The sequence below is a fragment of the Triplophysa dalaica genome, chromosome 1 (assembly GCF_015846415.1).
Source record: "Triplophysa dalaica isolate WHDGS20190420 chromosome 1, ASM1584641v1, whole genome shotgun sequence".
Taxonomy (NCBI): Eukaryota; Metazoa; Chordata; class Actinopteri; order Cypriniformes; family Nemacheilidae; genus Triplophysa; species Triplophysa dalaica.
Window position 1 is genome coordinate 3044679 of NC_079542.1, and position 27834 is coordinate 3072512.

General features: G+C 37.5%; 1 protein-coding gene across 1 annotated transcript in view; it reads right to left on the minus strand.

Annotated features, from left to right (window-relative positions):
- Positions 1 to 835: 835 nt before the first annotated feature.
- Positions 836 to 27834, minus strand: part of smchd1 (structural maintenance of chromosomes flexible hinge domain containing 1) — a 37454-nt gene continuing 10455 nt past the window's right edge. The window contains exons 16-49 of the mRNA XM_056747037.1: positions 27625 to 27731; positions 25996 to 26078; positions 25810 to 25917; positions 25650 to 25727; positions 25344 to 25463; positions 23175 to 23319; positions 19980 to 20073; positions 19236 to 19308; positions 17749 to 17891; positions 15540 to 15674; positions 15167 to 15397; positions 14817 to 14962; positions 14603 to 14688; positions 12712 to 12830; positions 11948 to 12109; positions 11622 to 11750; positions 10889 to 10968; positions 10661 to 10818; positions 10458 to 10573; positions 9002 to 9063; positions 8700 to 8787; positions 7316 to 7447; positions 7062 to 7208; positions 6783 to 6909; positions 6374 to 6493; positions 5544 to 5629; positions 4753 to 4875; positions 4497 to 4678; positions 4312 to 4421; positions 3564 to 3634; positions 3306 to 3480; positions 3074 to 3232; positions 1399 to 1512; positions 836 to 1280 (exon numbers count right to left, since the gene is read on the minus strand). Coding sequence (XP_056603015.1) covers positions 1273 to 1280; positions 1399 to 1512; positions 3074 to 3232; positions 3306 to 3480; positions 3564 to 3634; positions 4312 to 4421; positions 4497 to 4678; positions 4753 to 4875; positions 5544 to 5629; positions 6374 to 6493; positions 6783 to 6909; positions 7062 to 7208; positions 7316 to 7447; positions 8700 to 8787; positions 9002 to 9063; positions 10458 to 10573; positions 10661 to 10818; positions 10889 to 10968; positions 11622 to 11750; positions 11948 to 12109; positions 12712 to 12830; positions 14603 to 14688; positions 14817 to 14962; positions 15167 to 15397; positions 15540 to 15674; positions 17749 to 17891; positions 19236 to 19308; positions 19980 to 20073; positions 23175 to 23319; positions 25344 to 25463; positions 25650 to 25727; positions 25810 to 25917; positions 25996 to 26078; positions 27625 to 27731 — 4017 coding nt within the window. The 3' untranslated portion in view covers positions 836 to 1272. The remainder of the gene's footprint in view (positions 1281 to 1398; positions 1513 to 3073; positions 3233 to 3305; positions 3481 to 3563; positions 3635 to 4311; positions 4422 to 4496; positions 4679 to 4752; positions 4876 to 5543; positions 5630 to 6373; positions 6494 to 6782; positions 6910 to 7061; positions 7209 to 7315; positions 7448 to 8699; positions 8788 to 9001; positions 9064 to 10457; positions 10574 to 10660; positions 10819 to 10888; positions 10969 to 11621; positions 11751 to 11947; positions 12110 to 12711; positions 12831 to 14602; positions 14689 to 14816; positions 14963 to 15166; positions 15398 to 15539; positions 15675 to 17748; positions 17892 to 19235; positions 19309 to 19979; positions 20074 to 23174; positions 23320 to 25343; positions 25464 to 25649; positions 25728 to 25809; positions 25918 to 25995; positions 26079 to 27624; positions 27732 to 27834) is intronic.

Below are 27834 nucleotides of genomic sequence, written 5' to 3' on the forward strand. Positions count from 1 at the left end.
GTCCCACTTCAGAGAAACCTTTCATAACAAACATGACTATTTAACTTCATGAAAGGTGTTGAAACAATACAGGGAAGACCATCACAGACATTCTAACAGATTGACTGGTTTTAGTGGGGATTGTATTGGCTTTAATGAAAACAGTAAGGTCTCTAATGGTAATGTGTTGGGTTCTAATATTGGGAAGTTATCTAGCAGATGGAGACCAATGGAACACAATATAATCCTACTGGAATATAATCCTACATAAAGACATTTTGAGATGGTCCATTACCGTACGTCTAGATGGGGCGCGGCGCGGACGCGCTCAATGTGCTTTTTGACTGCAGGTCTTCATTACGGTGAGCTTCTGGCCTTCATTAAAAGCGTCGTTTTACAGAAGTCTAGCAGAGTTATGGCGCTACAAAAGAAAAGCTGCAGTTTTTCTTCCGTTTGATGTCGGAAATTCTCATCCCTTTGGGCTCCGGGCACGACAGGAATGCGCGCAACCGCTGATGTTTAACTCAATTTAAAACGCAAAAACTTTCTGTTTCTGATTCATTGAGTTTCATTACCTTATACTGTTAAGTTCATGTCAAAGTTATTTTTAGGCCCTCATATTTGTTAAGTTGTACTTCATAAATCACATCTATATACGTTAACATGTATAGTTTGTTTGGGCAAGTGCTCAAGTGAGTTTTGCCCTAAAAATCTATCAATATAATTTGACTAACAAACCCAAACATTTATTTTGGATGTTGGCATGGCTCTCTAAACCCAGAGAATGTTTTTAACTACCAAGTTGATTTATTATGAGGTACAGCTGCAAAAAGTGAAGAACAAAGTAAAAAAAGAGGACAGTCATTTTCTTTAATGGGTGGTAATAGATGGCTGCCATCCCCCCTCTATGACATCACACAGCCCACTGCCATAAAACAATTACTGGTTGGATTGTTGTGGCCCCAGGCCATGTTTAAATATATTTCACTTTTATGAAAAGGTTTGCTCACACTGAACACTTGATTACAGGAAGACGAGCCAAATAATGTAAAGTAAGAACTTATTTTACAGTATAAAACATTTCCTTCTCTTGAAAAAATACATACAAAATATACTTTGGACACAGTCCTCTTATTTAAAATAAAACACATTTTCTGTGAACTTAAGAGTGAAATACATAAAAAACGGATCAGCCAAAAAATTAGGAAAAGTCTGTTCATGATGCTCCAAAAAGCAGCTATTCCTTCTCAAGTTTTGCAGCAGCTCTACAACACATGTTGTTTACACGTCACATCAGGAATCTGCAAAACAAAGCAACAAAAACAATGACAGAGAACTTTATTGAAAACAAAAGCAACAAAAACATATCAAAATGATGCTGTTAAATATGTGCAAATGTTATATAGTTAATAAATCTACCGCGCTGTTGTGTTTTGCGACGGGATCTTTTTGGAGGGTTGGAGGGCTCTGTTGTATCCGGCTCCAGACCCCGTTTCACTGTCACATGACCAGACCTGCGTTCAAGTGTGCTGGCTGCAAACACAAACATGTTCTTTGTTAGCATAATATGTGCTTGTGCATCACTCTGATGTAATAAACCTCAAGCCTCCAGGGGGCGATAGAGCTCGCATAATGTCTGATCTATTAAACCAGGTGCGCTTTTATTTAGGCAACTCAGGCCTAGTCCACACATACTTGGGTAGTTTATAAACAAAGTTTTTCATACTTCAAAAAAAAAACTGCAAAAACACGGTATGAAGCGCTGTCAAAGAGCATGTCAAACCAACAGGTAACGAAATAAACCTAACCATGAAGCCGCGTTGACCAATCAGAAGCCTGGAATGTCATACGACAAATTTCTGGTTTCACTCATTTACACGACAACACTGCAGCCGTAGTTTATATCCGTGGATTATCCCGCTTATAACATGGGTCATTTGGCAACATAAAGCCATTATTGGTGTTTACAGTGTAATCTTTGATCAAACAGTTTAAATGATTTAAAAAAATTGTAGGTTAAGTTCAAACATTGATCAAACTGACTGGAACTACCTAGTAAACGGTTTTAATGCACACCTTCCAGCCAATCAGAATCGAGTATTTAAACAGACTATGGTATAATACAGATATAATTGTATTGAACATTAAATATTGTGAATCGTTGCAATTCTGCTCCATATTTACATTCAAGAGTAATGACATGTTTAACCTTAATTGTCTTAAATGTATTATACAGTATAACACAACGGAGGCAGCTCATCTATTTATGCATCCAATGATCTTGTCCTGCATTTTGTACTTACTACTGACTTGTTAAAGTCCCAGTGAAATAAAGAATTACAATGCCTCTTTTTTCATGAAATATTGCTACCATTTTTGTAAATAGTTTATCAATGTGGGTCATTCTCTCTTTAAAGTTTCTGTGCCCTCATAATCTTCAGTTAAAATCAGAAAATGCACTTCCTTCCTGTAATGCCTATCCATCTTAAATGACATAAGTTAGACGGCTTGAGCGGAGCATCCATTAACTCCTCCCCTTCAACTGTCAGTCTGCTGTCCGTTCCATTTCAAAATGCATCAGCTGTTTTTATACAGAAAAAGATGAAAGCCACGCCCACAATTTTTTAGACAGATTTACTAACAGCTTGCAGCAACGCAAACGCCTCTTTTGGTGTAAAAAAATGACTGTTTGTGTATACTAAAGAAATAGATATTGTTGCGACTGACCTTATTGCATTACCATTTTTTAAGAGTTTCCTCTTCAGCCGCAAACTTTATGGGAGGAGAGAATTTAAATCAATCACATAACGTGATTTGCGCTCGTCATTGTACTGGTATTTGCGGCTTTAAAAAGCTATAGGTAGATTGCGTTGGTCATTATGGGAATGAGGTATTGCATCCGTGCACCTTGTTATAGGAATTCACCCACAGAAATTTCCACTCCCATGTGCGCTTTTCAAAAATATTTTGCCCTGTTTAATAAATCGATGTATTTTGATGTATAAATGATAGGCTACATGAAGTTTTATTCTATGATATAAAATGTAACTTGTCAAAATGGCTACTGCTACATCAACACATGAGAGAAACAGACCGAGGGTTTTCTCGATGTCTTTCCACTCGTCCTCCTGCTGCTGGAGCTCTCGCTGTTTCTGCTTCATCTCGGGACTCTGCAGGTACTGCAGATGACTGTTATAATCAGACTGGACATTAGCAGCCTTCTGCATCCCACCCAAATACTGCTGCAACAGCTCTGCACACAAACACACGCACGGTTAGTGACCCCGACAGGTTTCCTGCCGTAAATCCTTGGAGGCGTGCGTTACCTATCTGAGTGCGGGCGCTGTTGTGGTCTTTGGGTAACGGAGCTCCAAACACTTGTCCTCTGAGCTTCTCGATGGACGGAGCTTTGTTCTGCAGACCTCCAAACTTGCCGTTGCTGCGTATCCTCTCCCCCTGACGCGTCAGGATCGTTGGACACTGAATCTTGTTCTGGACCACCTGCCAAACGTTACCCAAACCATGAACATGTGCATGCTGCACGTGGAAATTTTTAAAACGCACAAAAACGCACACTCTCTTACCCCTCTACGGTAATGATTAGCAGAATCCAAATCATCCACCAGGATGGTGTCTCCGAGAAGGCTGGTGAACACTGCGGGGAGACAGAAGACGTCAGTTCACCGTTTGAACACAATGCATGCCAACACGCTTCATGCGAGACGATCATCCGATCCAAAACACACAGGACATCAGTTATTAGTCAATTGAAGAACTGCAGGATAAGGAGCCGCTCTGAAGCTTTACAAATAAAAACGATTTTCACTTTAAAGGAATTTCCATGACATCATACCAGGATGAATTACGCTTGTAGTTTCATCTGGAAACATTTTAAGTGCAGAAATAAAACTCAAATGCAGCGAATCTGAGGACAACAACTCATTTTGACGAGATAAACACACATCTAAACACTCGCGTGTCATACTTTCATCTTCGATGCGTCAATAACTGATTGATTTCTGAAACATCTGCTTCTTATTCAGCTGTATAACCAGAATCCAACATTTAACACTCGGCAGGCAGCAAATGTGAAAATGGGTCAATGATGAGGATGGAAAGGATTCTTTAGGACGTGTAGTAACACAATCCCAGTGTAGCAATAGTGTATACATTTGCCGAGCTTCATGAAGTCACTGCAATATTTAGAACATGAACGGAATGAAAATCATCAGCGATTATTAAATAACAATTATGGAGGGTAGATGTTCTCACTCCACGTTTATTTTGACTCCTGATCTTTGTGTCGTTAAAAAATGAAGTGCGAGGACTCGCCTTTATTGCAGCTCTCGACGTGCTGAGGAAAAATGAGCAGATCTTTGACAAACACAGGATTCCCAAGAGGACTGAAGAGAGACGAGCCGTTCTTGATGTGTGGCAGGGGTCTACAACAACACAAACATGCGTCAAGATACGCAACGTGACGTTTTTATTCTGCGAGTTTATTTTTAAATGAGTACCTGTTGTTGGGTCTCCAGAAGACCGTCTCGAGGGGAATCACCTGCTGTCGTCCGTGTGTATCATCATAGATCCTCTTGGCGGCGGCTGTAGTTTCGGTGACCACGCAGTCCATGTCACCCAGAATATGCCAGGAGATGACCTTCGCTGCATCATCGTCCTCAACCTGTGCAAGGTGACCTACCTACACAACAACACACGTGCAGATTAGAAACCTGCAACACATCGGAGACTTTAATACAGAAAATAAACACCAACCTTTCCGAGAACATCCGGGCTGCCTTTAAAAGGATCGGGAATGGTGCATATCCGGCGATGTTGATTCTCCATCTTGGTCAATATAGCTTTTTTCACATCAATTGCATTCTCTACTGCTGCGACCTGGAGAGATACACAAGAGACTTCTGTGTTGACAGAAATCTACAGTAACACACGCTTGTATGACAAGAATAAAACAGTTATACATTTTATCAGTCCCTGCAGGATTGTGCAATCGCAGAATTTAGCTAAAGGTTGCAGGCTAGTGGCTTTGATTCAAGTCAGCCTTACAGATGTGTGTGTCACGTTCTTAAACAACACACCTGAAAACATCATAATGTGGTAAACATCATGTTTATTTCGGTGTCAATGAACATTCATCACAATCAACCAAACGTTGATTTCTTAAAAGTTTGGAAAGTTCATGGCAAAAACTCATTGCATAAACATTTCCACAGTCATAAGTATGAAACGGCTTGAAACGATATATGATTGGTTGCTTGACCTGTCAGTCGCATTAAACTTAAAGAGGCCAAGGTTTCCAGACCTTCAGTATGAATCTGCTGCATGCCTCTTAATCATAAGTAATGAATACATAATGTTTTCACAGGTGGTAGTTTTAAACAAGAATCCAATGTGCCAATTCAAGTATTTAAAACCCTGCACATTTTTATCAATTTTTTTTATAAAACTGCTAAAAAATTAAGCATTTATGGCCACAGAAATCATATATAATCTCAAAAAATATATATACTGGAGTTAAAAGATTCTAGACACATCCTCAGACTTACAGTGGTTAATTCTGACATGTTTAATCCGTTTTTGATCATCTCTGGTTTCAGCTCACATAGTTTGTTTTTAGCATCTCCCACTTGACCTGAAGAGAAAAGAAATATCAACTAGAATCTTTGAAACATGTACGAGCACAGAAGCCTCAGAGACGTGAGGGTTTTCAATCCGAGATAATGTCCCCTATAGCTAAACCACAATGCAACTCAAGGCTGGAAAAAATTCTGAAAAATTTTCATTAGCGCTGTCACCATTATTAAAAGTCTCATCGCCAAGGTTTCAGATCATCGCAATTATTGCACTGCTCTATAGAAGACACAAGGGGGAGCTGTAGTGCCTGAATATTGCATATTTTTCTGTATATATTGTAACTAAACTGGTCAAATGTACCACCACAACACCATCCATCACTTAAAAAAACCTTTAAAGCATATACCATAAACCGAAACCTGCAAACCTACAATTTAATTTCACTATAGATAATCTCAGTGTGAAAACCAGCCTACCAAAATTTTATTAACATATTAACATTTTACTTTAGTCGTGCGAGTGAGAAAAAACTGATAGCATTTTAATGGTGGCTTCAATTCAGCCCTGATCAATTTACTCAATTTGCAAGTATTGGGCGATTGTAATAATGACATGTAAAAGCCTACACCTTAAATATGTGATGACACTATTTTTTCAGATGTATTTTCAAGAAAAAAAAGGTCTTATATTCAGAACAAAATGCTCGTATCGCCAAATAAAAATGTATGACAATTAAATGTCAACATAAAAAAAAAAATCACATGCACATCTGTTGATGAAACAAAATATATACAATGCTTACATTTCAGTTCTGATATGAGCTGCTCATTGGTGTCGAAGATGTCTCTGTACATCAGAATGGTTTGAGAAAGGAGATCTTTCTTCTTACTCAGAGTCGACATGATTTTCTGACGTTCTGCATCTGAAATACAGCGGTAGGGATGAGCGACTGATCGTAATTGAATCGCGATGTGAGACATTGGGATTTGCTAATAATAATTAGCCCACCAACGCGAGCATGAGCAGTAATGTTTGTTTATATTGTAGCTTTAAAACCGTCTACAGACACTAAAGATCTAAACATATTAGTGTGCTGCAGGCATTGAAGATTTAAAATGAATATAAAAAATGATAAAATGGACGCGTATTTGCAATACTAGATAGATTATCTTAAACTTTTTTAATAATATATTTATTAATAACTAACTGACCGTTGCAGAATCTGAATGTGAGACTATATGCAGTGATGGTTGCACTGGACATCTTTAGCTCCGGCTGGAAGTGGAGAACGTATTCAGCTCCATCCACACCTGGACTGTTCTCCAAGATGGCCAAATCCTGCAGGACACGAGCAAACACATTCCCCCACGACAACTAATAAAGCACTCTTCCACTTTTAGATCGGGGCCATTTTAAGTCCTTTTACAATCAAGCAGTCTAAATATTTTAACATCCTTCTGAATTACAGGTGATTTTAAAAACACACTTACAGTGATGTGAGCCTCTCCATTATTGAGGCTGTATGTGACACTTTCATCTCCATTCTCGAAACGAGGAACTTCCATGTCTCCTGTACACGTAACTGTGACAAACACCTGTCCTTCCAACCCCTCATCTACAGTGTTATTGTATTTATCCTGTATGCAAACAATCATGAACATGGTCAATATTTGAGACACAGGACACCTTATATTTTATGTCTTACAAAGTTCGGAAAACCCTTGTATATATTCTTATATCTCACCATGATCTTTAGACACAAGCTGTCCAGCAGCGTGCGATTGACCCGAGTATTCCCATTGGACACTACAGGCGTTGAGGGCGGGACCTCTGGGGCTAATTTTGCTGGTTTATTGGGAACTACATTTATTGCAATCTAAAAAAAAACATGAAATGAGTTGAACAATAGTAAATATTAATGCTGGGAAAATCAGCGTGTAAACGCATTGATTAATTAACAGCGACAATTATTTTATCGGGCATTAACGCAGTTTTTTAAGTATTATTTTATTTTGAAAGTCCACTGGCTCTGAAATGTTCAGGCGAAGCATGGGTCACATAAGAGGTGAGATGTTGATTGGTACTGGCGTGAGCGTCACCACACTTCTCAACCAATGAGAACATTTGGGGTTGACCTAATACTTCTGACAACGAATTGTGAGCAGTGTATTGTGTGCAGTGTGAGGCTAATGCAGAAAACATGTTCAAACATGCGCGCCTGGAGAGTCAGAGCGCAAACTACTAAACTGAGTTCTCTGAAATGGACTAATAAACAGAAAAGTATGTCAAAATTCCCATATGAGGAAGGGTCCATGTAAAAGTAGTCTGTTTTATGAACATAAACAGCTGGGAAACGAAACTGACACGTCACAGTATATAAGATCCATATATCTGCATAGAGCGATCTTAAAGGGCCAGCAACATAATAAAGATCTTGGTTTATAATGTTCATTATACAACAAAACATTGGCCCAAAACACTCACTCATATTAAAGGAATTGTGTTCTCCTTATATGAATTGTTAAGACAAAGAAAAAAGTAGCATGCAATAATTTAATTGTTTAAAGATGTGCCGATACCGATATTTTAACAAAAGAACTTTTGGCCGATTCTGATGCCGATATTGGTCAATAGTATACAGTACTATACAATACTAGCAAGTTTTTCTGCATTCAATTAATCTTAATTAACATGAATTGGAACCAATTAACATTTTAAGAACGGCACAACTGTAAATGTGCCTAAATGTAAATGTAAGTTAAGATAAAAATACAATAAGACAACATGACAGTCTTCAAAGGTGATTTTTGCTATCCAAAATTTCTTTTTTTAAAAACATTAGTTCTAATTGACTTAAAATGTAACATTTCTTTAATAAATTATAAAAAAAGTAGTAAGTTAGTAAGTATCTTACATCTTATGTTTTTAATTTTGCTGTTTTAAGTCTACTTACATTTAAAATCGTGATAAATCAATGAAAAGTCATGCGATTAATGTGATTAAAAATTTTAATCGTTGCCCAGCACTAGTAAATATACTTAAATTCAATTACAGAATACAGAATTTCTTTACAAGCAATTCAAATATTGATGACAAGTTTGTGTGTGTGTGTGAGTGTGTGTTTCTACCTGTTGGCTCCACCGATATTTGGTTTTGTCCAAAGCCAAAACAAACTGGATGACATATTTCCCTGCTAGCTCTGGAATCTGTTTATCCCTGAGAGAATATGAAAAACACCACACATGTCAGTTACTAATAACATTTATTTGTGTCAAGATCTTAGAATTAATGTTTAGAATATTTCTCTTCATCTTGGTCTCTTATTCCTCGACTATAAAGTTGTGTACAAATGTAAGTTATTATCTGTATGAATTATATTTTTAAACAAATGGTCATTGATAAATATAGTGTGTTCAATTGTATGTATTACCTGAAGCAGAAGTAGCCGTCTGTTTCTGAGTCCTGACGTTTACTACACTTTAAAGTGGAGGCCTTTAATGCGAAACACACCAGTATTACTCAATCTTTCAAAACAATCTTTCTTTTGTTATGTATAAAGAGTCGGGTCTGTTTGTCATATAACAGCCCCTGTAAGGCAAGGCAAGGCAAGTTTATTTATATAGCACATTTCATACAATAGTGCAATTCAAAGTGCTTTACATAAAATGATTGACAGAAAGAAATAAAATGTATCTTTAAAATGCAAATGATTTGAGATCACAAAAACTTTATATTTTTAAGAAACAATAAAACAGCATGTAAAGCAGCACAGTGCTCAGGTTGTGAATGCACAGCTAAACAAGTGTGTTTTTAATCTGGATTTAAAAGTAGCTACTGTTGGTGAACGTCTGATGTCTTCTGGAAGCAGATTCCAGCTACGGGTGGCGTAATGACAAAATTAAGGCAAAATTCTAAACCAGAGGGCACCTGTTTATAATGCCTGATAAAAAAATACGCCATTATCCTGTTAAAAATGTAGTCATAAACACTACTACAATGCCAGTAATATGAATGAATGGCCCTATAATATCGGTTTTATTTTTCCCAAATTCTGTTTGAATTAGTCTGGATTCTGTCTCTTCCATCTTTTACTATATAATCGTATATATCTGCCCACAAATACTTCAGTATACTATTATATTCATTTATAAACTATATTAAAAAACTACAGTAGATACTTAAAAATTAGAAAAGTTAATAAACCAGTATCTTACCAGTACATTTTCAGTTTTTTATTTAGATTTTAGGTCTACTTAAATATCAGTACTATTGTTTCATAAAGTATTATTTTTTATAATAAGTAAAACATTTTACTGGCACATTTACTCTAAAGTCACCATGAAAATTCCATGAAAAAAGTGTTTTACTCAATGTTACAGACTTTTATTTTGAAAGGGTCGCTGCAAAGGGCGTCTGACAGTAGCTTTTCTCAAATGAAATACTAAATGCAGATCATGTGTTTGCTTCCTTGTGTAGTGAGACGCCGATGCTGCATCATGCTTACAGTACACGCAACCGGTCACTCTTTCACTCACAGATACGCTAAACAAGCAGATTACACATTTAAACCCCGTCTGAATATTTAGAATGTTATTTATAGTACAATGGGGTAAATGCACACAGAGCGATGACGTACGTCCCCTAAAATCTTAGAAAGCTCTGTTAGATCCAGCACACATAGCGTCCCTAAGAAAGAATCTGGATTCTGCGATTCCATCCCCGTTTTCCGCATCACTGAATTAATAGTGCACCACCAGCGCAACATTAAATGTTTAGATATCACACTGAATATTTTGTCGTTATGTTTTTCTTAATGATTCAAAAACAAACACATTAATCATGGCAGTTAAAAACAGAACAAATGCATTGACGCAGCAGTCACTCACTTCAGAGGACGGCCGAGAGCCCACCGCTGAGCCCTCCCACAGGAGCATCGACAAACTGGCTGGGCATATATTCCTCACCGGACCGCCCTCTTCAGACAACACGCCCACTGTGAACACTTCACAAACACCGCAGAACTATAATGAGTGTGATATTCTTCACTTATAAACAAACGACATGAACGTTCCACTGCATTCACACAGACCTGGAAAGATGTCTCCAGCACATAGCGTGGCATTTCTGTCATAGTTAATATTCAATGTGAAGGGTAGGTTGGGATCAGGAATGACATTCAGTGTCATTACAGGTCCTGAAATATTGTTTCTGCTAAAAGATCCTCGAAATTCCAGCTGATGTTCTCCTCTGTAACAGAAAATTGTGTTTTCATTTATTTGTCGTACCGAACACATCTTTTGGTAATGCACATACTCACTTTGGACCGTTTATTTTTTCTAAAATGAAACTGGCTTTTCCTTGAACATCTACAGGCTGAGACGACACGGATGATTTGATCTACAACAGACAAGCACACAAATTCAAAAAAATAAACACAAAATATGAATGCAGTATAACGGGACAGCAGAGTTACTTTAGTTTTGATTTTAGTTTTATTAATATGAATAATTTTTGGCTTTTTAAATGTTAAATTTGATTAAAGTTTTAGCAATATTTATTTTTGCTTTTGGCATTTTATAATGAATTTGTTTATTTTTATGTTTATGTCTTCGTGGGGCTCTTTGCTTTTATGAAACGGTTCATAAAATAAAGTAAATAAAATTATATTTAGGTTATGCAATGCAGACAGCCGTAATAAATCGGGGTATTTTATAACGGCTTAGAACTCGGCACAGCCAATCGGAATCAAGGAACAGAACTGGTCGTTTTATAATTGGATTTTTATGCACAGAAACGTTTTCAAAGTTTTCATTTTAGTTAACTAAAATACCCTTGCCGGACAGTATTCGACATCAAATCTTTTCTTCCTTGTTCAGTTTTTGTGCGACCCAGCTGTCAGTTCCTATTTTTGCTCGTCGATGAATAACTCGATTCAACTTTCAAAAATGTTCATGGAAATGTCTGTTTGGCACACAGCCCAGCCCGCGCTCTGATTGGCTGTGCTTTTTAGGGCTCTGCGGAAAGAAACCAATAAACAGACGTCACGGAACCTTCAGCTGCGGGGAGAGAGTCTTCATCATGATGTTGATCCTCTGATCCGGTGAAGGATTTCCCCATGCATCACACAGCTGAAGTGTGATGGGCCTCTCCAAACCATGGCCATTCAACACCTGCACAGGCTGGAAACAAATGGGTTGAAATCAAACTACAACATTTAGTGTCGATCCTAAATCAAAATGCACCTAAAACGATGGGTTAAGTAAGTGTCTCAAACCAAACCCAAATATCTAATAGAGTTTTGTTGAAGGAACACAATTTACTCGAAATCTGGTTGGCTGAAACATTGAAACGCTGTTAGCGTGTGTATGTGACGTACCATCTCAGGTACTTCAAGCAGAACGAGTCTTGCTGGAGGTCCGGCAGTTACTTTGATCCGCACAAATTTTTCCATGTTCTGATATTTAAAACATAACTCTCTTGGTCCGGGAGGTCCTGACGCAAACCGAATACCACATACCGATAACTGTGCAGTACTGGCCTATAAAAAAACATATAAAGATTCAGCATCAGAAAACATTTAATGACTAACATGATGGAAGCTTGGATGAAGGCACACGTGCAAGAGAACTCTTGTTAATAAGAGTTAATAATAATAATTTTAATAAGAGAGTGGGTCTTTGTTTTATTCTTGTTGTGTTTTCGATCAAAATAATAATGACTCACAAAAAAAGCAATTTAAAGTGAAGGTTTCCATTAACAATTATAATGAATCCACATTTCAAGAATTGGTTTTGTTTAAGAAAAAAGTTAGAGATCTAAAGATCGAACATAAGCTCTACAGATGCTGACAAACATCTTGTGACTCAGTAACACTGACATGAATCCGTGAGAAAATTTCTTGACCGTGTTACATTAAAACTTTTTTGAGTGGAGATTTACAGGAAAAATAACTGTGTCATGCTATATAATGTTACGGTGACTCATATGGTGATGTAAGATTTTCATCCAAGCATCCACCCTTACACTTCTTTAATACTGCCGGTACAAATACAAACCACAAGTTTGCATTAGAAGGCGAAATATATTTTAAATTAGATTATAATCTAATTTAGAAAGCTATCCGTGTTTTGTTATGTTTACCTTCCAGTCTATGAGCAGAGCTGCTTCATCCAGATCATCTGCAGACACAGTCAAACCCTTCACACTTTCAGCGCTCAGACTGTCCGTTTTATTCCCAAACTGATCGATCTCCTCCACATCTGAGAGACAAACACACATTTGACAGATTGACATTTACAGAAAAACCAAACTCTTTAGATTCACTAAATCCTACAGTTCACAACTCGTAACACTTCAGAGATGTTTGACTTTGTTTTGACTCTTTAAAATAAATGAAAACATTTATTACAGAGACCAGAAAAAAGTCAAGCATTCTCAGCACATTTTTGTGTAATAATGGAATTAAAAGCCCAAATGAAATCAAGCACCCGACAACTTGCTTTTCTAATGCAACCAGCATTGAGTTAAACAATTGCGCCATCATGTGAACAAATCGAGTGCCTGGACGTTCATTTCTCCTCACCAACACATGCTGAAAAGTCACGTGTTTAACTTAAACATTTAAAGGGATAGTTCACCCAAAGATGATAATTCTGTCATCATTCACTCACCCTGGAGTTGTTTCATATCTGTTAGATTTCTTTATTTGGTTGAACAGAGAGAAAGATATTTAGAAGAATGCTTATAACCAAACAGTTGGACCCTATTTACTACAATTGTAGGAAATGACAAGTTCCCCAGAACATAGTTATTATAGTTTTGATTATAGTTTAAATAATATTTAAAATTACCTTTTATTTTTAGACTTTTAGTTTTCATGTTAATTTTATTTGAAGTTTTAGCAATTTGGTGTATGCTTCTGTCATTTTATAAAAAAAAATGTTTATTTTTTGTTACTGTATGAGAATAGTTTAATAAGATAGAATTTCAGAAGTTAGTTTTTGTTCATTATTACAATTTTTAGTTGTAATAATGAACAATTTTTAGTTCATTTATTACAATTACACAAAGAACATACAAACGCCTCCGTCAAGCACATGTTTAAATAGAAAAATGATGATAAAGTAGTGCCGCGGCATAGAAAGACCCCAGTACACAAGGTGGCGCAGCGTAACTTTATTCTTCTGACACTCGCTTGTCACACAGAAGAATTCATTTAGGTTCCTCTTCTTCAATATCTGCGTCTGAATTCCCTCACTTGTTCACTCATTCACTAGTCCCTGTACAGTGTATGTTAAACAGTCCACTCTACGGGGAAGAAGTGAAAGAAAATAAGTGAACAATTTCAGACATTGACGTAATATATCCTGTGTCTGACTGTCGAGGACATTCGTCATTAAGCTTATATTACATCTGTGTGGCTTTATGGATTGTTTTGTAAAATGGACAAGTTCATTGCAACATTATTTGTCACGTTTATGGTATTAGTTTTTAATAAAGATAACGTTCATTTACTATTACATTTACTACCTGCATTGTGGCTAAAAAGAAGGTGAACAAATGTAGGGAATGAGTTGTTTACTCAGAATTCGGACAACACTACAAAATGGCAGACACCAGATGTAGTGCACTATATAGGAGATGGGGGTGAATTCAGACAGCTAATGTCTGCTCGGCAAGACTGTTTTGTGCTTTGCGCCACCAAGTGGTGTTTTACTGTAACTTCAGAGGCTTCAGGCAGGTGAACAAAAGCTGCAATTTTATTGGTCGGCCAGTTTTTAGGTGAGTCGAACCAAAATTCCCCCCAAAAGTGACGCTTTTATGCCTGCCGTTTTGCACATTGCTCACATTGGCGCACTTTGTTAAACGTTGACAATAAACGCTCCAGATTATCGTGGTTGAGTAAATGGTGACAGAATTTTAGTTTTTGAGTATCCGAAAAAAAATAATCAATGCCACTGTGGACAGATTTCATGTTAAAAATTAATGAATTGTACATGCTGATGGATCGGCGACTTTGAATGTTACTTACAAATATTTCCTGGCAGAGTTTCACCCATTTGGACAGCTGACTCGCTGAGAGTGACCCGAAGACTTTCTGGTTCATCTGGGCGAGTCCTTTACACATACACAAAGAGATTATTTCTCTCTCGACAGCAGAATTTCACCGCCCAGCATTACAACAGAAGTAAAGTGTGTGGATGTATAATAAAAATGAGTCCTTTGAATGAATGTTGGTGGCTTACACTATGATGAAGGAGGTGCTGACTATGTTCTGGTCGTGGAAAGACACACTGTAGAAATGCTCTAGTTGCGCTAGAGTGGGGACACACAGAGATGGAAGTTTTCCTTTGGAAAGCTCATCAGCGTTCACCTCTGCCGTCCAGTTCACCTGCCAATTTTAAAGTCACACTGGAAATTACACATGTCGCAGTATGGGACCGAGCACTGCATGCAATGTGTACTCGTCGTAAACTGCACATGAAAAGTTCACGGTGTACTTCAGAAACAGTAAAAAGTAGCACGTCAGAATAAATGAACCCGAATGAGAAAACATACAGTACGATAATCAGGACAGATCATACACGACTCACACCTTAATCTTGTTGGTAAGTTTCGGCGGCAGGGAAACCAGCCTATCGCCCTCGTCGTACAGTCTAAAGTTGAGACCTCCGAGCGTGTCACCAGCCGTCCAATCGATGGCCTCTGAATTCTGCAGCACCATGACATCAGAGCCCTCCTCCTGCCTGTAGACCTCCAGACGGGCCACACGTGAGCTGGGCAACACGCGCAGTTTACGCTCCACACACGCCACTGTTTTATGGTTCTGTGAACAATCACGAACCATGTGACCAAATTGATCAAATCACATCGATACCGACCGATTCATGCTTGAATGAATACAACTTTAGATTTGAAAAAACAACTTAAAAACATCGGACTATTCAACGAGCAGATCAAAGTCTTACGGGAATGTTGAATTTAGCGGTGTAGGTTTTTTGAGCGTGTATGTTCTTCAGCTGAAGAGGTTTGGCCAGCAGAACTCCATATCCTGTGTGACTGCAGTCCACCACATCTACAGGAAGATCCGGTGCTCCCACCAGCTACAAACAAATCAAAATCAGATGATGTATAACAGCTACTACAAAATAACATTGCTGAATATCTTTGCTGATCTGATAATGTTGTGGTTATTTCTAATGCTATGAAGAATCACTCTCAAAACTGTGGGTTCCATTGCCAAAAGATAAATTCGAGTTGCTTAGAGAACAACTCACTTCCATCTTAAATACAGGCCCTCTCATCCACAAGCCACTATTCTTTATTGTCATAGGAACAAGGGGCCCTTCTCTCACAGCTATAATCATGTGATTATAAACATGTGAGCGAGCAGACCCTCTCCCACCGTCCGTGCAAATTAGGGATGCACCGAATATTCGGCCACCCAAAATTTTCGGCCGAAAGACTTTTATCACCGAAACAATACGGCCGAAATGTTGTGATGACACAAACAGATACCGCTCCTTTAATGCATCTGTAGCGGACGTTATTCCTTTAATCGCAGCACTAAAGCGTCTCCTAAACTGCATGCACCCTAAGGGCTCTAGAGTGCGACCAATATTCCTTTACGTGTGTGAACCAGAGGTAGCGTAATCCCAAAAATTCTTTGTCATTGACATAATTTTTTTACCAGTGACGCCGTCATTCTGGCAGATTACAATGAGGGCAATTTGTAAACACCCGTTTCCCTTCAGCGTGATATGCTCGTGAAGCGATCTGCGTGTCGTTGTCATTTGACTGACTAGACATGTGATGCGATTTGGGAAAACCCGTCGGATGTCGCGCTGGGACGCGGGAAAGACAGTTCACCTATCAAAGTAAACCACATAACATGAAGAATGAAGAAGTATTAATGCACATTTCCCGCCAGTCCTGTGTAAACTATGGCATGCAAAGTTGTTTTATACAATGTTTTCGTGAGATGACAGAGCTCTCATTATACAGCACCAGGAGTTATGCCCGCTCCACTGCTCACGCGAGCCGGACCGCGATCGCAAAACCTACAAGAGATGATCAAAAGTCCAGACACTATGCACATGATAAACAACTTAAAACTTGCTTCACTGCTTATTAGTTGTTGTCCGTAATGTTTCCTAGTGTAGTGATAATGGCAGAGCTCTCGTTCTTTAAATGTGCGCTGCACCAATTTCCTTACTTTCGTTTTATTCCAACGGTTTTGTACAGTATTTTTATAGAACACTAGGAATTGTTTTTTTTTTACTAAATTGTTATTAGAGTAAGTCTCTTACCAATGTAAAGTGATTTTTACTTGTGATATTGGACTGTTGGGCTTTTATTTTCATAACTTAACTTTAAACACGTTTTTCTCCAAATTCCGTTCCTGAACATCATAGCGCTTCAGGCGACAGAATAAGTTGGTTATTCTATTCTTACGCTACTTATTATCAACTTTGCACATCTGCAATTCTTGGTGCATTTGTTGTTGTTAAAGTTCTACAGTTAACATATGGGCTATGGGAGTCTTTGTTTTGATACACTATTATGTTGACTTACAGAGAAAATATTGTTGTATCTTTAAGGAGTTGCACTTGTTCTGAATGCACTTTCTTGTAGTAGCCCTACAGAGAAAAATGTAAAATGCACTTGACCTAAATGCACTTTGTTTTCATGAGAGAACATTTAATTGTACAACTTTTCAGCAGGCCAGTACCCTGTACATTATTATTTAATATACACATGAGTGGGGTCAAGTTAAACATCTTAGTTGAATTTTATTTTATACTGTGCATTGTTGCAATGTGCTAAATAAATATTTGCATAATTTGTAATTGATTTATTCTTTGAAACTTTAATATTTATGCAATTGCAATGCCTTGATTTTGGTAAAGTTAGTACACAGTAATCGCCATAAATGCAAGGGTACTAATAATTGGCATAATTTCTTTCGGTGTTTCGGTTTTCGGCTTTGGTTTCCTCATTTTCGGTTTTTGGTTTCAGCCAAGAATTTTCCTTTCGGTGCATCCCTAGTGCAAATACACTGCATAGAATGACTCAAATACATAATGGTAGAAAAAATGTATACATATAAACTGAGGATTATTTGGTGGTATAAAATCTTTTTTAGGAATCGCGTCCGGTGTCTTGCTACATCAGTACCTGATAGCGGACCGTGAGTTTGGGATGAGTGGTGATGTTGTGATACTCATCGTGAACTTCCACTCGGATGTTCGCAGGATTGCCGTTCTCTACAGAAATCACATCATCACCTTCAGGAAACACAACAAGATTGTGTGGAGGGCCTGGAAGACATGACGACACCGGGATTATTTCACATTCTGTCTGTACGTTTTCTTCTTTAGGTATTATAATAATAAAAATATGTTTTATTTATAAAGCGCCTTTCCCAAGCTCGCTGTGGAAAGGTAGTCAACAAGTCAGACACAGATACAAGTATCCTACAGACAATCAGATTAGACAAGAACTGAAACATTAAAGACTAGATTGAGGCGCAGTGGAAATGCTTGCTGAAAAGATGGTTATAGAAGAGAGTTCGCGAAGAGTAAGTGGGAGGGAGTTCCAAAGTTTAGGCCCAACAGTACTGAATGATCTACCACCCGTAGAAGAATGACGGAAATGTGGTGTAGTAAACAATTTAGCATCAGTAGATCTAAAGGACCGAAGAGGAGAGTAATGGTGCAGGAGTTCAGTGAGATAGTGAGGTACAAGTCCATGTTAAAAAGATAATTTTAAACTGAACTGATTTAGCAGGCAGACCAACAAGGAACAAGTTGGAATAGTCAAGACGAGAAGTGATCACGGCGTCAATTAAAGTTCCAGCGTCTTTAGTGGTGAAGCCGGATATAATGCTGTCTTAGTAATGTGAGCTTGAAATGCAAGTGAGGAGTCGAATAGTACACCAAGATTTTTGATAGTGTGGGATAGAGTTGAGTCAGCACCATCAATGGATAGTCTTAGTTCTGCAATTTTTATAGGGAAGGTGGACCAAATAAATGAACTTCAGTTTTTTCATTATTTCGTTTTAGAAAGTTTCTGTGTAACCAGGTTTTAATGTCGGTAATGCTGGCATTTAACGAGCCAACTGGGAGAGCAGAGGTTAAACGTGCTGATACATAAATTTGGACGTCATCGGCATAACAATGGTAATTAGACGGTGACTACGGATAATATGACCAAGGGGTAGGAGATAGATATTGAATAAAACAGGGCCGAGTACAGAAACTTGGGGAACCCCTTATAAGAGTAAACAGAGGGAAGATTGGAAATTGTGGAGACTGATGAAAAATTGTCTGTCAGTGAGATAGGAAGTAAACCAAGACAGAGCTTTACCTGTGATACCAATAGATGATAGACGAGAATAGGGTGAGATACTGTATCAAAGGCAGCAGTTAAATCCAGCATAATGAGAACAGTAAAGCAGCCAGAGTATGCCAGCAGAAATGAGTAGGTCATTGGTAATTTTTTAAAGTGCTGTTTCAGTGCTATGGCGAGAGCGGAAACCAGACTGATATGGAACAAAAAGATTGTTAATAGAGAGATGTGCATGCAGATGAGAGGCAACAACGTTATCATTTTGATGTCTCAGTGTGTGTATGTGTGTGTGTGTGTGTGTGTATGTCTCATACCGGGCTGCACAGCGATTTGAAAGGACTGAACGTTCTGCTTCAGCCCTGGAATGATAACCTTCACTGTGTGCATCTGTTCAATAAACATGAAACATCATTAATGATGAAAAACTACTACTTTTCAATGATATTTACAAAAACAAACTCTAACAATTTTCTCCAAATCAATGCAAATAGAAAACAATATTTTCATTTGGAATTTGAGAGTAATGTTGTCACTAGTTCAAAGAATGAAACTTAATTTTACTTCCTTACTATTAAAGGAACAGTTCACCCAAAAATAAGAATTCTGTCATCATTTGCTCATCATCGAGTTGTTCTAGATCTTCATAAATGTCTTTGTTATGATGAACACAAAGAAAGATATTGCTTGTAACCAAACAGTTCTAGGTTCCACATTTAGGGTGAGCAAATTTTGGGGTAAACTGTTCCTTTAATAGTACATTTAGAATACTTTTTTTTTAATATATATACTGTCATTGATAATAACTGTCATATTAAAATAGATGACTATACATTTCATATTAATTCCAATATTATTATAGTGTTTGACAACATTTTAAAGATTTTATCTATTAATGAACTGTGTGAAGTTTGTATAACATCTGTTGCATAATCTAAACATTTTCTCTGTGTAAAATAATGAAATATTTGCCAAAACAAAATAAAATCAGTACAAATATAGTTGATAAAAGATCTGTTTCAAGAAACATATTCATATATATATATATATATATCCCTGACCTTGCTGTGCTGACTGAGTTTTCCCTTGGCTTTCACGTCCTTGATGGCACACATGCACCCAAACGCCACTCCATCAAAACTCAACTCCAGTGAACTAACAAATAAAACCAAAACAAGACGACATTAGAAAACTATTGACTTCAAAGACAAAAAATCCATTCAATAATAAAACTGGCTCATTTCACAGAATGTTTGTGGGTCAAAGACAAAAAAGGGTTTAAGTATAAAAACCATAAGTGTAATACCGTTTTAAACTGTTGTTGTTAAAAAAAAGCTTTCCGTTTAATTTAATTGGATATTAGTTTTCTGAGCAAAAAATAAATGTCATACATTTTTCCTTGATTTACAGAAGATACCCACTGAAATGTCATTCAGTGTAACACATTTATACAACAGAAATGTTGTCGCACACTAAGGGACACTTATGTTGATTGTATTTTGTGGCTATATCTTCTAATATCTGTTAAGAGCGTTTAAGAGCGTTAAGAACCAGGTTTTAATCTGAGATTATTTAGAATCAGTTCTAGTATGAATGGCATGGAAAGGCTACTTGTTAGTAACTTTGTAAATACTTCTGCTCATCATACAATCATTTCAGTTCTAACATGTGGTTGTCAGTAGTTTATTTTTTTCATATTAAAATAGGCCACAAGGACTTTGCTTCAGCACAAGCGCCTACAAAACATTTTCTCAGTTAAAAGGTCCTTCTGCAAACACTTCATCCTCTTTCTTCGTACATTTTTCTGTCTCCATCAGTATTTTTCTTGCATGTTTAATATTTTATCTTTTTTAAATAATGCTTACAATTCTTGTTCTCCTTTTTATCCATTTCTTTAGTTTTGAAATTGAATACCAATGTTTCCATCTCCTCACAGAACACTACATTCCTTCTTTTGATCGTTTTGTCGTCATGCTTTTCGTTTGCTTTTGCCATTTTTTAGAAAGCTTATCTACGAGTTCTTCACACATTGGAAACTTTAATCCTAATAATTAAACAGGAGTGGCAACCATGCCTTTCTCTTGAATTACAACAAACCATTTCTATGAAAATTGTTATTGATTTTATTTATCCAACTCAGTTGATCTCCAAAATAGTCAATTCCCACAGATTCTCTAAATCAGTGTTTTTCAAACTGGGGGTTCCAAGTTGGAGCCAGGGGGGGCACAGAATTTGTGGCATTTTATAAAATATAGAATTGTATTACATTTTATGCAATCAAACATAAAAAAATAAGACCACCAACTAAAATAATTGCTGTTCAAGCATTGTACAACTAAGTTGTTTTTAGTCTAATTTAAATTCTAAGTTAAAGATTATAAGGTTTATTTTAGGGGGCCGGAAAGAGATGCATCCTACACAACGGGGGTCTAACCTTTTGAGTTTGAGAACCACTGCTCAAAATGTCCTTGAAATGAGATTTACTTTAGTGTTTTCATAACCAAAAATGTCAAAACAACAATATTAGGCACTACTTTTACTTTTTAGTAAAGCTAAGCTTTCCCATTTTGTAGAAAAATTACTTTTACAATCATTAAGAATAGATTTATTATACATGTTTCCTCATTTAATACTCTGCCTTCATACCAGTCCCTTTATTTACAGGGCTCATGCGTTCATACTTTGTCCCTTTATTCTCAGGGCTCATATGATCACTCACTCCTCTCAAGCGAGACGTCAACTACGCCCCTTCTGTCAGCCACACTTTAGTGACATTCCAGGAGGGAAACGCACCCACCGCTCACAAGATACAATATGTTTTACTGCCCAGACATGTTTACAACCACAACCTCTCACAAACAAACAACTCGAATACAATTCAGCTACTCATATTTCTTCTCTTCTTGTGTAACCTCTCTTCTTCCATTGATACACTTCCCTAACACAATGTAAGACAAACCTTGCAGGTTTTTTGCCTACCCGTACAGTCCTCTGTTTTACATTGCTGTATGCGTAGGACCTTTGCCTATTTCCGCTGGACTTTCAAGCGCTTGCCTTTAAGGGGAGTTTTTTTTCTACTTTTACACAAATGTAATATAAATCATCGGGGTCCACAGAATGTGTCTGTGAAGTTTCAGCTCAAAATACACAACAGATCTTTTATTATACCATGCGCTACATGCCCACTTGTGCAGGTGAGGAGAAACACGCTGTTTTGATGTGTGTGTCTCCGCCCCCTTTTCAGCAGAAAAAGCAGCCGGGCTGTGAGCCTGTGCTTCCAAAGCCAAATCAAGAAAGAAGGGTCACATAAAGCGAATGAGAAACAAGGTCTCGTCTTTAAACACCAAACACATTGTTTTCTATAAGCGTATAGACTACAAACCCCGCGATACCCGCGATCGGCTCACAGGGTTTCACAGGTGACATAACAAAACGGGAGGGTGGCGGAAACTCATGTAACCATGACAAACCTGTCGTGGGTTAGTAAAGGTACTCAAGACAAACGCATCACGCTTTTTCTAAGTGGAAGTAATGTTACGCAGGACAACCCCGTCACGTGTTTACAAGCCACACACATTGCTTTCACATACACATTACACATACACATTGAGTGAACGGACAAACATTTATTATCTTTTGGAATCAAAACCCTTTTTTTAATTCTTTAATTTGAGAGGAGCTTAAAGTGTCTTACAATTCTGGGCAAACAACACAAACTAATTATATAAGTGTAAACTGCTTACTCTTTATGCGCCCACTAGTTTGTGTTGTATGTCCAGCCTGCCCCCTGTGGTTTTCACTCTTTTGCTCCTTTCCAATCCTGTTCGTGACACCAATTGTTGGGGTTTCTCCCCTCTTTGTGCGCAGAAAACACTCTTCAGACTCAGGTTTGGACGCCAAAGATCCACTTCATTGTCAGAGACAAACAAGCCGAGCAACTGAGTTCTCTCCTTCTCAGCCTGCCTATATACATCTTCCCACACTTGCCACCTTTGTTTATTATTTGTGGAACGCAAGAGCCCACTCCCACAGTCTGACTTGGGCCTCATTTTATCTAAAATATATGTGAACGGGAGACCCCTCTCCCCCAGTCCAACATGGGCCTCATTTTATCAAAAACAGATGTGAACACGAGACCCCTCTCACACAGTCCTACACTGGCCTCATTGCATAGAAAAACTCAAATACATAAGGGTCAAAAAAGTTTTTACGGGTATAAAATCAACCACAAACTCTAGTAGCGTGTATATTTTTACCTGCACTCCAGCTGGGGTTTAATGTCAGTGGGTGGTTGGGTGGGATAATCAAACTCATCCCTAAAATCCAGGGGAACAGTGAAGGGAACACCGATCTGGACCGGAGAAGAAATAACGCCCAACACAAATGCTACAGCTTCACCCTCTAGGAGAAAAAGAGAGTATTATATATACTTATTAAAACACCTATGGAGTGACTCAGAGATGATGTATTTTTGTATGCAAACCTCGGAAGTGAGTTAGCATTTGAAGACATACAGTTCCATCGCCCCAAAATTCTATGGGTTTTTGGTAAATCACATGAAAAAAGGTCTGAAGCTAACAAAAATATGTTCACGTTTTAATCTATGACATAAGCGATGCTCCAATCGATCGGCATCAGCCGATAATCACATTTTATGACTCGATCGGTAAGTACAAAGTTCGCAGATCTCACGAACCGATCGCAATTTGACGTCAAGAATGTGTGAAGATGTCTAAATGATTTGGCGCCACAATAATGTCATCACTGTAGTTTCAAAACAAAGTGAAAATCTTTTTACAATTTTCATATTAACACAATGTTAACGTTGTTTGAGGCATTTTTTCTGGATCTGATTCTGCAATGCATGCATCTGGCTCTAAATCAGACACCCGCATCGCGTGCTCACACTACACACATGTGCGCACAGTGGAGCGGTGATAACAGACTTTTTTCCTTGAGAGCGACAGCAACGAGCGTCATTTCTGATCAACCTTAAGTGGAAAAATGTATTTTCCGTTCAGTGAGCGGCAAAAGCAGCACATTCATAAACACACACCAGCTTAAAGTTACTTGTACATAAATAAATTGATGATTACAAAACAGCTTTTCAAGCACCTGTCATTGTTACTAACTGGGCATATGATTATAAACATTTGTCTGTAATCATTATTTTATGTCAGACAACAGAAACATTGAATGGGTAAACGACTTCAACTTTATTGGGTATTCAGTTCAGTAAGTTAAGAAAGTAAATGCATGTACATAGCGATGATGTCACAAACACCTTGTCACCTTGCACCATTGTGACGGGTAAAAATAGATTGTGACGGATTTTTCACTAGCCTGTACGGTGAGAAAGTCTAGCTCAACCTCTGTGCCGAATACAAAAATCTGGCAACTGCAAAGGCAACGGTTAGTAATGTGACTCTCACTCAGCCATCCGTTATATTACATTTTTTATATGTAAATAAATAAACCTTGATGGTTGCATCAGACTGGTCCATTTTGCATGCGTTTATCTTTGTCTTTGTTGAGTAACCTGATAAGTATATTGTTTTACATAAGTCTTTTATTAAAGGCATATTAAAATGTTCATTGTATAATGAATATTTTTTGGTAATTATTTACTACTCTGTTTAAACGTGAGTTATATAACAAAAATATATTACATAATTACGTTGAAAAAAAAAAAAGAGAAATATTACAAGAGGCAACTTCTATAGTTTAAATTGAACTGATAAAGGTTGACAGCGATCAGACGCATCGGAATCAGGATCTGTATCGGCCGATCACGATGACAGAAAAGCAGTACTCAGTATAGGCTGCAAAAATCCTGATCGGAGCATCCCTAGTAATAAAACCCTTATTTAAAACCTTTATTGTGTCTTTAAATTGGCCGTTGCAATCAAGCTACTACAATCAACTACTTCCTTTTGTCATAAATCTCACAAATAATACAACATGGGCACAAATGTCTAAAATTGTTAATGGGGATTAATTCACAGAGTAATTGCTTACCAGGGAACACATTTTTAATAAAGTTTGAGAAAGTTGTCTGAGTATTGGTGGTGGTGATGTTGATATCGAGAGCCCAAAGTGTAATCTGTTTTTAGCATCGTGTTAGCTTTTTGCAGTATTTAAGCTTCAAAAATAGCAAATATTGTGTAAATCTGTAAAGATTATCTTGATAGACAAAACGTGTAACCATCATGAACATTTGTACGTAACAGATCTAATATTTTTGCGATCTTCCAAAAGTCTATGGGAAAAACGCATAGGCTTTCGGTCGGGGGAACCAGCCTTCGGGCTCCCCTAAAAAAACAAGTCATCTCTGAGCCACTCAATTGAGTATAATGCAATAAGAGCTTGTTTACACCTTGTACTAAAATCAGTTCACAAGCAAGCAGTACATCATTGTGTTTTACCTTTAATAGTGAAATTGAGAGTGTAGTGAGGTAATCTTTTTCCAGCCCATTCATTGGCCGAGCTGTCGCTGATCATTGTCTGCAGGTGAAGTGTGTACTTGCCCAGCTTACTAAAGTTCTCTACAAGAGAAAAACTCTTTTTTCAGCTAATTTATTTCACAAAAGAGGGTAACATACTGTCCACATTACATATATAAAAATATATATTTCATGCATTTCTGTAATATTTAAGAAAATACATGACCTTTATATGAGTATTTTAAAATGTGACTATAGTAAAGCGCATATGATGTACTGATTCTTTACCCATAGTCTTGAACCAGTAATCCCACTTAGCCGAATGTACACCGATGTGAGAGTTCGTCTGCACATCACCTTTAGGAGCTGAATGGAGAGAACAAGCTTTTCAAATACTATAACTGTAGAAGAGTACGTGTTTTAAAACATGAGGACTGTATATACATACAGTGCCAGATGACTTTCAGGTTAATGGACAGTTTCTTGGCAGTGCCAGCCAGAGGCAGCCGAGACATCGACTCCCCTTTTTTGTTCAAAATCTCCACTTGAATGGGACCTGAATAATCAAAGTTTTATTTGAATATTTATACTGAAGGATGAATGTACAGCTGTGTGAACAAGTGTGTGTGTTTACCCATGGGTGCACCGGCTGATCTGACGTCTTTATCAACCCACGGGTTTCCCTCGGGCCACGTTAGCCTCAAGCCATCAGGAAGTCTGAACACAACACCGTGATATCAGTCAGTTTTATGGATCAGATCTGAACAGTTTTTCATATACAGTGCTATATCTACTGTATATCTATATTCTTTATTTACCATGCTGTTAATGTTAACGTATTTGATAGAAAATGACACAATAAGTTTCTGTAAGTGTTGTAGATGTTTTTGTGACCACATTAGAAGGTTGTGACAAAGCCAAATCATCTCTGCTGCAAATCTGCATTTCTCCAGTTGCTAAATAAGGTGATATAGTGATTACTTCGATTTCTGGAGCTATGGCATTTCTGCGCTGTCTTGGAGACATTAGCGAGTCTTACCATCTAACGTGTTGTCTTATTTACTTATTGTCATCAATTCAATCAAAGCAGCTATACAAGAAAACCAAAAGTAAGAAAAACTAAAGTTGAAAACACACAATAAACAATAACAATAAAAAATTCTGATAAAGATTTAAAGTAATACGGAAATTGTCATGCATTGCAACACATTTCTTCTCACTTTTCCTGCTAAAGAAACTCTCAAGCCTCCTAAAAGTCCTGCTCGTTACTAATAATTTTGGACCTTAAGGCCATGTTCACATTTGCAAAAAACGTTTGCAGCCTTGCGGTTAGAAAATAATAGCCTGGAATGTTTAAAGATAGCATTTGTGCACAGAGACAGCTTAAAGAGACAGGCTTCATAGTAGGGCTGTCGTGATAAACTTAAGATAAATATCACGTGATTTAAGCACAGCTTTTGAGTCAAGTATGGGAAAATGCTGCTGCGCTCGAAAGCCAGAGGACGCTCTTGTGCGGAATCTCCAAAAACGCACTACAGAAGAAGACCATAACATGTTCTAGAATCTAAGAAATGCCTGTGGACTTTTATCAATGTTCCTCAAGCCTCATCAGGTATTTTTATGATAATAAAGTATATTTATAAGGTTCATGTTTGACGGGTGTTGTTTTTTCAAATGCACATTGTAAGCGACTCAAACTCGCACTGCTTTTGTATCGAGCAACACTTCCTACTGATCCCAGAGCCTTGCTTCACAGAGAAGCTACGCATACAAAAAAATATCCACATATTGCATAACGCAGCCAGCGTGATTTCAAAAGGATTTAGTGGCACTGCGATAAACTATCATGCAGCCCTACTTCATAGACAGTGCAACAGAATTCTATTTGAATTATAAACAGAGTGTCTTTGCTAAAAATATTCACATAATTAAAAACTACAATGCTAATTTCTCATTCTAAATGCAATCAAAAGTTATTCAAAGTGAAAATTAAACTTACATTTATACAAAACTATGCTCCAAACGGCGTTACGGACGCCATTTTATTTTTTAATGAGCTTCAAAAAATATAAGTCAAGTGTGAACACGGCCTAAGCGCTCTTTCAAGGGTTAAGATGCTTTATGAATTACTTCTTCCTTTACTAGGACCTTTTCTGTACTTTTAAGGGGAATTGCAAACATTTTTAAGAATTTTCTTAGAATTTTTTCACAAGTGGCAACTCTTTGTGCTAAGATTTTTCATGAATACAGGCCCAGATCTTACTTGGCAAATTCATCATCAATGTTCTTTTCAATAGATGTGGACGTGGCCTGTCGGTCAATCTTGGAGATGGGAATGATCTTCTCTTCGCCATACAACTCCTTTGGTTCCTATTGTGGCACAACACAAAGTTAAAGCAATAGTGTGCTATGGTCATTCTAACACACAACAAAACACACAGAAATTGTTACATAAAAAAGAAGCTTATGTGTA